The following is a 13,847-nucleotide window of genomic DNA, read 5'->3' as shown; positions in this document are numbered from 1 at the left end:
TGTTTTCAATACTTTGTAAAATATATAGATGAGAAATGTTCTCCTGGGAAATGGCTTACAAGTAACCTAAAATTTTAAAACATTAAAGAGGTTTTCTAGATATGCGACTTCTTAACTTAAAGGGGTTGTCCAGGTATATCATTTTTAAGTGATCTCCACTTGTATACAGAGGCTGCTCCCCTGACCACAGCCACATGCCTGCTACAGCATTTGATTCCTCCGGAGCAGAAAGAGTATAGACTAAAAGAAATGGGGGATAGAAGAGACAGAGGGGCGCTCCTGTGGTGTATTACCTTTGTGATAAATGGTCAAAATTTGATACTTCAAGCTACTAACCTTTTGGGGTGGTGCATCCAGGGCACAACTCCTAGATGATGCTTCCTTAGATAGACCTTTATCTCCGCTGCCGCGTTCGTGGTCCTGCTTACTCCTCCTTGACGTGGATAGGCAGTTCCAAACGGATATCTTTTTCTCCAAAATTGGAGTGGGTTTTTTCTTGAACGCTGAAAGAATGGCGCTGGCTGGTCCCGTAAAAATGATTTATTTCATTGAACGTAAAATAAAGTAAAATAATTAAAATAGAACAACGCGTTTCGCGCTTGGGCTAAGCGCTTCCTCTGGTTCATAAATAGATGATCTTGGTGATCGGAGTCGGAAGTGAAGAACCATCTCCCGTTATTTTCTTAACTTACGGCGTATGTGAGTTTTTACATGACAATATATAAACAAATAACAATAAAATGCATCAAAGTTATATACACATATTACAAAAGTATCATTAAAAAATTGAGGTATTTTATATATGTATATATATATATATATATATATATATATATATATATATATTGTAGGGGTTCAGCTCAAACGTGGGGGTCGGCAATGACAAAGCTCTCTTGGACAGCAGGATTAAAGTTGAAACTGTGCATTTATTCCAGCAAAAACAGCAGTAACAAACAAAACATCAAATAAAAATCCTTGCCTGTCCGGCTCTAACTAAACACTTGGCGGTCCTCACTAGCCACTGGAGTGCTTCTCCCTGCCAGCATGAAACATACGTTCAGTAACCCCGTGTCACTCACGTGTGGCTCTCACACAGTCCAACCTCTGTGTCTCCAGGTAGAGAGCCCCTTCTGGCTGCTCCACACCCATCTTTAAGGGATTGCACACCTGGTGCATTGTTAGACTCATTATAAACTGGAAGCTTTGGTCTGGAGCAGTGATCACATTTGTCTCCACTCCTGCAATTAGAGTCCTGTACCAGGTCTTCCAAGAGACCAACACATGGAAAACAGCTTCCAGTTTGACCCCATTCACATTGTGGCCGCTGTAATACACATAAACCTTCATTTTCTAGCCAATTCAATAGTGACTTTGTCACAATATATATATATATATATATATATATATATATATATATACACCTTACTGTGTAAAGAATATTATTCCCATGTGTCTGTGGGGTATCTGGACTACATCTACAGGTGCCTCAGGAGGTCAAACCATGGTTTCTATAGTGACTCTGAAAACAGACTCCTTATCGTCTGCGGCGGGTGAACTAGATCTTTCTCACAGGATGGTTTCATTGATCTCATTTAGGCCATTTGATGTTAGTGTATTCAATTTATATATACAATATACTTCCCTCCGGCAGAGTGTCGGGAACCTGTTGAATATAGTGGCAGGTACGTGATCTATCGGTTTGATGGAAATCGGGCATTTTATTTTAGGATGGTGGATGGAGCAGTGCTTCGAGACGCTGTGCAATAAAAAAATTTTCTTTATGTTCTCCCTATGTTTATTTAAACGATTATGTATTATGTTCCTACGTATTGCAAATGGCATATTTCACACTCAATTAAATAAATGACATATTTGGTGTTACAAGTCATTTTGTTTTTTATATGGAACATTTAATTTGTGTTGTTAGATTTAAATGATGTCCCAACCTTGATGTTTTTGCAACACAAACATTTGGTTTTGTGGCATTTTGAAACGTTATCTTTGTTATCTGTTCCATTTGGTTTATGATGTCTAAGCACACTTGGGGCCAGGATATTTCTAATTGTAGTGGCTCTCCTATAGATAATTCTTGAACGGTTAGGGAGATGATCTATAAGATGTATGTCTTTTCTGAGGATGGACCAATGTTTCTGCATAATGTTCCTGATCACATGATGTTGTGTACTGTATCCAGTGATGAAATTCGTTTCCTGTCGGCTGTTGTTCCTTACGTCTTTTATAGATTTTTCTTTTGGTTTGACACATTCAATTTGGCTTAACATTTTAGCCTTCTTGTATGCTCCTTTCAATATTTCTTCAGGGTAGCCCTTTTCCTTGAATTTTTCTCTTAGAGTATTTGCTTGTTTGTGATAGACATCAGTACTTGTGCAGTTTTCACGGATCCTCTGCGAGAAAGGGATGTTTCTAATCCATTTCTTGTGGTGTGAACTGGTATAGTTGAGATAATTATTTGAGTGTGTTCTGGTGTTGAAACACTCTCCTTCATGGTAAATTTCCAAGTCTAAAAATGTGATTTCAGTGGGACTTTTCTCTAGGGTGCTTCTGGAACTGTTCTGCTTCTTCTATGGGTCCTGACCACAGAAGGAATAGGTCATCAATAAAGCGCCTATAAGTCACTATGTGTTTAAGGAATGGATTGTGTTCTTTTTTCAAGATGTGGTGGTCTTCAAAGGCCCCCATAAACAGGTTGGCAAAGGTTGGTGCTGCTCGTGTCCCCATTGCCGTACCAAAGAACGGCCAAAGAATAGAAATTAGAAAAGAGACACCACAAATAGACAAGGGACAAAAGACTAGGGACACTGAAACCCATACAGAAAAATCCGCAACATTAAAAACATTAAGGAAAGATATAAGAAAATATACAACTAACACCGGAACCCCTCAAACTCCGCAGAAAATCAGAGACACCATGACACAAATCCAATGGCTATCAGGAATATGCAGTACTCCAAAAGATCCAAATAATTCACAAATACCCCCAATGGATGAGGCAAATTTGTCTTTCATAACCACCCATGAAACATTCACACCAAGCAAAGAAGTAACCCCTAATATTGGGGAATTTGATATACCAATAGATCTAGTTGTTGAAACTCAACCCGACTCCAACATAGATTAGACAAAACAAGAGCAGCATTTTTTAGAGAAAACTCCATCACAAACAAAAACCTAACCAATCCACACCTTTTTTCAACCAATAACACGGGGGGGGGGGGGGGAGGCAAAAAAAGAAAAAAACAGATAGAGTATAGGCTCTTTATTATCTTTTAACCCCCCCCCCCCCCCAACCAAAAGTAAAAAATGTATACCCCCTGGACAACCTGTTTAAGCAGCATTGTTTAGATCAAGACTAAAGAAGATTCTAGAATAATAAGTGGTTTTGGATTTTAACAGAGGAGAAACAGATAATGCAACTAAGATTAGTGGCTGATACTGGAAAGAAGATGTACCAGTCAGCAAATTTAAATGGTTTGTCCAGGAGTTAAATATTATAAACCTGCTGTTACTATACTGTTACAATAGCTTATCTTATCTATTTTTTTATACTTGGTTCAATGATGTTTCCATGGCCTTTCTATGACATACAGCGCCAGGTCCACATATAAAAATTTTGTTCTCTCTTTGTAAACAATTAGGGTGATGCAAAAGTTTTTGGACCATTTTAAAGCTTGCATTATTGAATGTTTACCATGTCTTTGTCTGGTTTTAATCTTTTTCAGAGCTACCTACACTTCTAGAAATGAAAATAAACAGGTTCAAATTAGCCAAATGCATGGTAAATAGAGATGAGCGAGCACTAAAATGCTCGGGTGCTCGTTATTCGAGACAAACTTTTCCCGATGCTCGAGTGCTCGTCTCGAATAACGAACCTCATTGAAGTCAATGGGAGACTCGAGCATTTTTCAAGGGGACCAAGGGTCTGCACAGGGAAGCTTGGCCAAACACCTGGAAATCTCAGAAAATGATGGAAACACCACGGAAATGGACAGGAAACAGCAGGGGCAGCATGCATGGATGCCTCTGAGGCTGCTTAATCGCACCATTATGCCAAAATTATGGGCAACAGCATGGCGATGACAGAGTGACCGAATGAGGCTAGATAGCATCTAAAACTTGTCCCACAGAAGTACGCCCTCTGCCGCTAGCGCTGTCAGAAGGGAAATACTGTTTCAGCTTGTGCACCAGGGCCTGCTGGTATTCATGCATTCTCACACTCCTTTCCTCTCCAGGGATGAGAGTGGAAAGATTTTGCTTGTACCGTGGGTCCAGGAGAGTGAATACCCAGTATTCACTGGGCTGAAATAAATTCTTTGAACGCGAGGGTCACGGGATAGACAGTATAGCATGAAATTTGCCATATGTGCCAGAGTCCCAATGCGCAGGAATTCACTCCCCTCACTGGCCTGACTGTCCATTTCCTCCTCCTCTTCTTCTGCCCATACACGCTGAACACTGAAGGACTGAGCAATGCTCCCCTCTTCTGTCTCGCCAACATTCTCCTCCTCTTCCTCCTCATCCTCCTCCACCTCCTCCAATATGCGCTGAGAAACAGACCTGAATCTTCTTCCCCCGTCTCTTGTGACGAGTGCAAAGCTTCTGACTTCATGCTGACCAGAGAGTTTTTCAACAGGCCAAGCAGCGGAATGGTGAGCCTGAAGATGGCGGCATCGCCGCTGACCATCTGTGTTGACATCTCAAAGTTACTCAGCACCTGACAGATATCAGATATCCACATCCACTCCTCATTGTAGACTTGAGGAAGCTGACTGACCTGACTACCAGCTCTGGTGGAATTTGACATCTGGCAGTCTACAATCACTCTGCGCTGCTGGTAAACTCTGGATAACATGGTTAATGTTGAATTCCACCTCGTGGGTACGTCGCACAACAGTCGGTGAGCGGGCAGTTGGAGGCGGTGCTGCGCTGCCCTGAGAGTGGCAGCATCTGTGCTGGACTTCCTGAAATGTGCACAGATGCGGCACACCTTCGTGATGCAAATCAGACAGATTGGGGTATGTCTTGAGGAACATGGCATGGCACATGTGTCAGTCTGCCGAGTTGCAGAGCCGCCACCAGGTTACGGCCATTGTCACACACAACCATGCCTGGCTTCAGGTTCAGCGGTGCCAGCCACAGATTAGTCTGTGCCGTGATGCCCTCTAATAGCTCTTCGGCGGTGTGCCTTCTATCGCCTAGGCTCAGCAGTTTGAGCACCGCCTGCTGTCGCTTAGCGACGGCACTGCTGCTGTGTGTAGAGCTACCGACTGATGGCGCCATGCCCATGGATGGTAATTCGGAGGAGGAGGTGGAGGAGGGGTGGGAGGAGGAGGAGGCATAGTAGGCCTGAGAGACCTGGACCGAGGTAGGCCCCGCAATCCTCGGCGTCGGCAGTATATGACCAGCCCCAGGGTTAGACTCGGTCGCAGCCTCCACCAAGTTAACCCAATGTGCCGTCAGCGACATATAGTGGCCCTGCCCAGCAGCACTCGTCCACATGTCCGTGGTCAGGTGGACCTTGTCAGAAACGGCGTTGGTCAGGGCATGGATGATGTTGTCTGACACGTGCTGGTGCAAGGCTGGGCGGCACATCAGGAAAAGTAGTGGCGGCTGGGGACCGAATACCGAGGGGCGGCCGCCGCCATGAGGTTGCGAAAGGCCTCGGTCTCTACCAGCCTATAGGGCAGCATCTCCAGGCTAAGCAGTTTGGAGATGTGGACGTTGAGGGCTTGGGCGTGTGGGTGGGTTGCACTGTACTTCCTTTTGCGCTACAGCGTATGGGGTATGCAGAGCTGAATGCTGCGCATGGAGACATTGGTGGATGCTGTGGAGGATCGTGGAGGCGAAGGCGTGGTTTTCGCACGGGAGGTGTTTGGGCCGGGGTCCTGGGAAGGGGGCTGACTAGCAGAGGCAGCAGGTGACACAGGTGAAGGAGCAGTGGTGTGCCCGGCCGGAGGTGAACGGTGTTAGTTCCATTGAGTGGGGTGTTTAGCATTCATATGCCTGCGCATACTGGTGGTGGTTAAGCTGGTAGTGGTGGAACCCCTGCTGATCCTAGTGTGGCACTGGTTGAACACTACAATCCGTCGGTCATCCGTTGTTCCTTTAAAGAACCTCCAGACTTCCGAAAATCTAGCCCTCGCCACGGGAGCTTCACTACGTGAAATATTTGGCGCTGATGCACCAGCTCTGGCCCTGCCTCTCCGTCTGGCCCCACCACTGCCTCTTCCATCCTGTTCTCGTCGAGGACTCGCCTCCGTCTCAGAAACACTGTGTTCACCCAGCCTATCAACCCAGCTTGGGTCTGTCACCTCATCATCCTCCGATCCCTCAGTCTGCTCCCCCCTCGGACTTCCTGCCCTGACAACAACTTCACCACTGTCTGACAACCGTGTCTGTTCATTGTCCGACACCTCTTTACACACTTCTTCCACTACGTCAACAATGTCATCATCACCCATAGACTGCGACCGGTGGAAAACCTGGGCATCGGAAAAGAGCTCAGCAGCAAGCGGACAAGTGGTTTGTGACTGTGGGAAGGGTCCAGAAAACAGTTCCTCAGAGTATGCCGGTTCAAATGCCAAATTTTCCTGGGAGGGGGCAGACTGGGGGGAAGGAGGCTGAGGTGGAGGAGTTTTTTTTGTGTTTTTTTGTGTTTTTGTTTTTTTAACAAAACGATGCTATCCTATTGCTATGGCTAGTTTCTAGCCTACACTGACACCACACAACTGGATTTTGTGCTGTGCCTGATGACTTTGAGTTATATAAAAAAAAAAAAGTAAAAAAAAAAAAAAGCAGACTGTGCCTAATTCAATCAAACCCCTAATAAATTGTCCCACTTAGGTGTTTGAGATGGATATGTGTGTTACTAAGAGCTAAACAGAACGTTCGCAAGACTCCCTGCAAGTTCGTCACAATATGGTACTAGCTGAACCACTAGTGCCAGCAAGGCCAGCCACAAGCAAATCAACCAAAAATAAAATATATAACGCTATTGTAGCCCTAAGAAGGCCTGTTGGGTTCTTGTATGGCTAGTTTGTAGCCTACACTGACAGCACATAACTGGATTTTGTGCTGTGCCTGATTACTTTGAGTTATAAAAAAAAATAAAAGTAAAAAAAAAAAGAAAAAGCAGACTGTGCCTAATTCAATTAAACCCCTAATAAATTGTCCCACTTAGGTGTTTGAGATGGATATGTGTGTAACTAAGAGCTAAATAGAACGTTCACAAGTCTCCCTGCAAATTCCTCACAATATGGTACTAGCTGCACTACTAGTGCTAGCAAGGCCAGCCACAAGCAAACAAAAAGAAAATAAAATATAACGCTATTCTAGCCCTAACAAGGGCTGTTGGGTTCTTGTAGACTCACTCCTGCTCACAGTAAGCTAATATAACAGCCTAACGCTATCCCTGCAGCTGCAGCAACTCTCTACCTAACATCATCCAGATAGAGAATGATGCGAGAAGCGCGGGCAGGGGTTAGTCTATTCCAGGGTCATCTGATCAGGCCAGCCAACCACTGCTATCGACGTGTAAGTGTACCACATCATGCTGGGTGGAGTGCAGATTCTCCTGGTTTATGATTGGCTCTCTTTTTGGCCACCAAAAATCAAAACGGCGGGAGATGCCATTTTCTTGAGCTGGCTAAGTATTCATCCGAGCAACGAAGGTTTGTCCACTTTCAGCAAATACTTGATATGGGTTGTGTAATGAAAAGTAAAACAATTTTCCAATATACTTTCTGTATCAATTCCTTTCGGTTTTCTAGATCTCTGCTCTATATCCTGTATTTGTCAGTGTATACAAAAATATGACTGCACATATATGACACTGTCAATTTAATTGGTTGCTGAAATTCCATATGAGTTTATTTAGATGGGAATATTAAGAGGAGATGAAAGGCCACAATATTGTCAGGATTTGGACCAGCATACTTTGGACTTACTAGTCGGTTCTCTACCGCTGTGCTATGTAGCCTGAGTGTTTTATATCTGTCTCCTTGTCGCTGGTGTTTCTGCATTACATGCTGGTGTTTTTAGTTCTCAGCTATGTTAATTTGTATTATCCTATCAGGAGTGGCCATGCTCCATTTAAGGCTGGTTATATCATTCAGTATTTACAAGGTATTGTTGTATCTGCAACTTATCCAGAGCTCTGTTCTGTTGGAACATCTATACTTTCTAGTAGCGTATTTTTTTGACTGTGGTGAGAGATTCTGTGCAGTTTGTTTGTTCTCTTATCTATTCTCACCACTTTCCTGTCTGTTCCCCTTTGTCTGTGTTTATTTAATAGTGAGTGTTTTGTGGACCTGCTCTGGTTGTTATCCACTATCCCTGTCCTCTCTGTTTCTCTCCTTCCTGTATTCAGCCTCAGTTGTCTGTTTGTGTGCATGCTGGGATTGCTAGTTTGCCAAGTTTTTCTTGCAGAAATCATTTTGTTAGGGGAGTCTAAGGCCCCTTCCACACTTGCATTGCAGATCACGTCAGAGTCTGATCAGGGTGCGATCAGGGTTTGGTCAGTGAAAAACGCACATTTTGCATCAGAGTGCAATCAGTTTTCAGTCAGAGTTTGTTCAGTGTCTCAGTATTTCACGCACGTTTTTGATGCAATTTCAATGCAATTTCAATGCGTTTTTCACGTGCAGAAAATGCGTGAAAAACGCATTGCACTTGCATTGCACTTGCAAGTGTCTCAGAGTGCAATGCGTTTTTGATGCGTCTCCATAGACTTGTATGGTGCGTTTTTCACGCGTGTGACTTGCAAAAGTAGAGCATGTCGAGATTTAAACACGCGTTAAAAAAAATGCGCGTGTATGCGTGGAAAATAATGCAAGTCTGAAAAGACACATTGGTTACAATGGGCCAGAGTGCAATGCAAGTTCTGCGCGTCAAAAGCACGCGCAGAAAACGTGCGTGAAAAATGCAAGTGTGAAAGGGGCCTAAATTTAGTATTCTAGACCGCACAAAGTTTGGTACTCTTCGTGTTCAGAAAGTGAGTTTGTCAGGCCCAGAACTAGCCCGGGTAAGCTAATCATCACCTGCAGGTAGGGACTACCTCAGACTTAGAGTATAGGATCATTTTTCCTTCCCCGTTTCCCTAGTTTTTGCTGCTCTCATTATACAGTTTTCTGCTTCCTAATAAACCATGACAAATATGAGGAGGAGACGAGAGTGCACAATATGAGTGGGAGACTGAGGGCCACAATATGAGGGGGAAATGAGGTGCCACAATATGAAAGGGGGCCACAATATGAAGGGGATATATAACAGTGTTTTCCTATCATTAATACTGATGGACCCCAAATTAATTTCACTGCTGGGCCCTAGGCCCCAAATAGAAATGTATAATTCTATAATATTAAATTAGGTTTATCTATAAAAAGATGTTTTGTTTATTTTTGCAGTCTCCTTATAATAAATTATTCCAAAATATCCTTCTGCCAACACATAACAATCCAAAGAGCATGATAGAGGTTGTGTGATATCACAAGTTCTTCCATGATCTTTAAACCGTACCTTTTAAAATTAAAGCATAACTAAAAATGTAAAGCAACATTTATTTTGTATACAGAAATGAATTGAGTTTAACATACACCTCATGAAGTAAAATAACTTCTAGGTGCTTTTTACTGCTCTTCTCTCTCCTGCAGTGAGCAATGTATCTAAATAGCAGAAAGATATGGTACAGGGCTAAAGATGAACTCTACGGTACCTAGAAAGCATTTCCATTATTATTATTCAGCTCTGTAAGAAGATTAGTCTATCCAGAGACTTTCTGTAAAGACATTGTAATCATCAGGTTCCTTGTCTGATTAGCTGTCAGTGTCAAAAACTGCTTAAATAAGGATAAAAAAGGCAGGGAAAAGAGTGAAATATTTAGTGTATGTTACATTGTTTTATTATCATCTGCAATATTGCTATTTAAAAAAAAACATTTACTTATACTCTAAGTGATATTGTATTCTTAACTTTTTTTGTAGATTACCAAAATTAATGTTTATTTAAATCATTTTAATATAATTAATGTTATAATAACTTTTTACAGGGTACGGAAATGGAAGCACAGAAACCACAGCAAGTACAACTGATGTGATTTCAAATTCATCTGAAGTAACAATAATTTCCAGTAGTTTGACATTCTCGCTGACAGGCAGCACTTCAGACTTAATATATACTACTGCCTCAACATCATTATCAGTTACATTGTCCACAAACTCACCTTTATCTCTTACTACTGCACCTACTCTGGACAGTACATTCTCTTCATTAGTTACTTCCCCCACCGATACCTTGACAACAAGTATATCGTTAACCAACACCTCAACTCAATCCCAAGCAATCACATCCTCCAGCATGACAAATACAGCAACCACAAATAATCCAGAATCCTCTCAATCAACAATAACTTCCAGTCATTTGATATCCTCAGAGACAGCAAGCACTTCAGACTTAACAAATACTACCGCATCAACATCATCATCGGTTACAGTGTCCACAAACTCACATTCATCACTTACTACTGCAACGACTCTGGACAGTACATTCTCATCATTAGTTACTTTCCCCTCCGATACCTTGACAACAAGTATATCGTTAACCAACGCCTCAACTCAATCCCAAGCAATGACTTCCTCCAGCATGACAAATACAGCAACCACAAATAATCCAGAATCATCTCAATCAACAATAACTTCCAGTCATTTGATATCCTCAGAGACAGGAAGCACTTCAGATTTAACAAGTACTACAGCATCAACATCATCATTATCGGTTACAGTGTCCACAAACTCGCATTCATCACTTACTACTGCACCGACTCTGGACAGTACATTCTCATCCTTAGTTACATCCCCCACCAACACCTTAACAACAAGTGAATCATTAACCAACACCTCAACTCAATCCCAAGCAATGACTTCCTCCAGCATGACAAATACAGCAACCACAACTAATCCAGAATCATCTCAATCAACAATAACTTCCAGTCATTTGATATCCTCAGAGACAGGAAGCACTTCATACTTAACAAATACTACCGCATCAACATCATCATCATCGGTTACAGTGTCCACAAACTCACATTCATCACTTACTACTGCACCGACTCTGGACAGTACATTCTCATCCTTAGTTACATCACCCACCAATACGTTAACAACAAGTGAATCATTAACCAACACCTCAACTCAATCCCAAGCAATGACTTCCTCCAGCATGACAAACACAGCAACCACAAATAATCCAGAATCATCTCAATCAACAACAATAACTTCCAGTCATTTGATATCCTCAGAAACAGGAAGCACTTCAGACTTAACAAGTACTACAGCATCAACATCATCATCATCGGTTACAGTGTCCACAAACTCACATTCATCACTTACTACTGCACCGACTCTGGACAGTACATTCTCATCATTAGTTACATCCCCCACCAACACCTTAACAACAAGTGAATCATTAACCAACACCTCAACTCAATCCCAAGCAATGACTTCCTCCAGCATGACAAATACAGCAACCACAAATAATCCAGAATCATCTCAATCAACAATAACTTCGAGTCATTTGATATCCTCAGAGACAGGAAGCACTTCATACTTAACAAATACTACCGCATCAACATCATCATCATCGGTTACAGTGTCCACAAACTCACATTCATCACTTACTACTGCACCGACTCTGGACAGTACATTCTCATCCTTAGTTACATCACCCACCAATACGTTAACAACAAGTGAATCATTAACCAACACCTCAACTCAATCCCAAGCAATGACTTTCTCATCATTAGTTACATCCCCCTCCGATACCTTAACAACAAGTATATCGTTAACCAACACCTCAACTCAATCCCAAGCAATGACATCCTCCAGCATGACAAACACAGCAACCACAAGTAATCCAGAATCATCGCAATCAACAATAACTTCCAGTCATTTGATATCCTCAGAGACAGGAAGCATTTCAGACTTAACAAATACTACCGCATCAACATCATCATCGGTTACAGTGTCCACAAACTCACATTCATCACTTACTACTGCAACGACTCTGGACAGTACATTTTCATCCTTAGTTACATCACCCACCAATACCTTAACAACAAGTGAATCTTTAACCAACACCTCAACTCAATCCCAAGCAATCACATCCTCCAGCATGACAAACACAGCAACCACAAATAATTCAGAATCATCACAATCAACATTAACTTCCAGTCATTTGATATCCTCAGAGACAGGAAGGACTTCAAACGTGACAGAAACTGCAGCATCAACATCATCATCAGTTACACTGTCATCCACGAACTCACCTTCATCATTTACTACTGCAACAACACTGAACGATACAATCATATCACCCACAAATACCTCAACGACAAGTGTTTCATTAGCCATCTCAACTTCATCACAAGTAATAACATCCTCCAACAATCCAACTTCATCACCCTCCAATTCAACCTTATCACCAACTTCAACATCACAAGAAATGGCACATTCCAACTCATCAGATTTATCCCTAGCTACACCAACATCATCAAACATTAACACAGCCAGCTCAATGACCCCAGCCAGCTCAATGACCTCAGCCAGCTCAATGACCCCAGCCAGCTCAATTACCGCAACAACCACTGCCATATCTATTGCTACTGTTCCACTGGAGTTTAAGATCACTAATAAAAACTTTACTGAAGATTTGAAGAACACAGCGTCACCTGAATTTCAGGCTCTTAAGACAACTGTGGAGACTGCGGTAAGTTAGTTTAAATAATGTTATACCTATTTTAAACACTAAAGATCTACAAGCAATGATCTCATGGGATAATTTATATGTAGATTAAATTGCAAGATTTATAAAAAAAAATCAAACATCTACTGTTAGAGACAATAGCCATATATTGACAATAAGGGTTAAATATTTAAAAGTGAGTCATTCAACATTTTATCAGTGAATGTCCAACTATTATTATGGTGCATTGTCTAAGTATGTATGAAGAGGCCTCTGGCACCCAAACAGGGCGTTTATCTGATGTATTACACAAAATTCCCCCAAAGCTAACACATGTGATCAGTGCTGACAGTTTTCACAGGTTTTAACAACTATAGGCAAAGCCATTGTTGTGATATCATGGGGGGAGGGGCAATGATCATAAGTCAAGCAAAACAGCTCTGCACACCAAAGTATAAAATATATAAAGACTCCTGGGAATATTTAGCTTCTCCATGATCGTATTGACCTAAACATTAAGGGGGAGGTACACAGTAAAAGTTGCATATACAAAGCCTCTAGGAAAATAAAGAAAATATTTTTTTTAGATTTTTTTTTCCATCTTCCTAGTACATTACAAGGAATATTAAGTGGTGCCACAAGAAGGTCCAAATTGTTACATAATAAAAAGCACTGGCTTCTGGGAGGAGCGGAGCAAAAAACAGAAATGCAAAAACTTATAAGGGCTGTGGCATCAGAGGGTTAACGTAACAGTTCATTACTCTTGTCCCACAAATTCTGTGTAAGACCCTAAAAAAGAAGTAGAAAAAAAATGATTGGGCTCTACAGGAGACATTGCCACAGCAATTTAAAGGGATTGGCTTGGAATAATTATTCATTGTAATTTATAGGACCAATTATTTGTTCAGTGCTGTACAAACACAGCGACATAGTGCCAGAAGCAGTTAGGTTCATGTCCCAGTAGCAGTTGTTGCCATTACACTAAAACTCAGAAGCAAGTCCTTTCCTACACACTGAATGAAGGCAGAGACCCAAGACAGCCTATTTTAAATCCAGTTACAATAGGGTGATCTGTTGGGTGGTTAAATTCTGTA

At 41.9% G+C, this 13,847-nt stretch overlaps 1 protein-coding gene across 1 annotated transcript in view; it reads left to right on the top strand.

The window, feature by feature from the left end:
* The window catches only part of LOC140128476 (uncharacterized), a 53,523-nt gene that overhangs the window by 27,258 nt on the left and 12,418 nt on the right, over positions 1–13,847 (top strand). The window contains exon 3 of the mRNA XM_072150179.1: positions 10,064–12,777. Within this exon, the coding sequence (XP_072006280.1) occupies positions 10,064–12,777 (2,714 nt within the window). The remainder of the gene's footprint in view (positions 1–10,063; positions 12,778–13,847) is intronic.

The sequence above is a fragment of the Engystomops pustulosus genome, chromosome 4, assembly GCF_040894005.1.
Source record: "Engystomops pustulosus chromosome 4, aEngPut4.maternal, whole genome shotgun sequence".
Taxonomy (NCBI): domain Eukaryota; kingdom Metazoa; phylum Chordata; class Amphibia; order Anura; family Leptodactylidae; genus Engystomops; species Engystomops pustulosus.
This window is presented reverse-complemented; position numbering and strand designations above follow the sequence as displayed.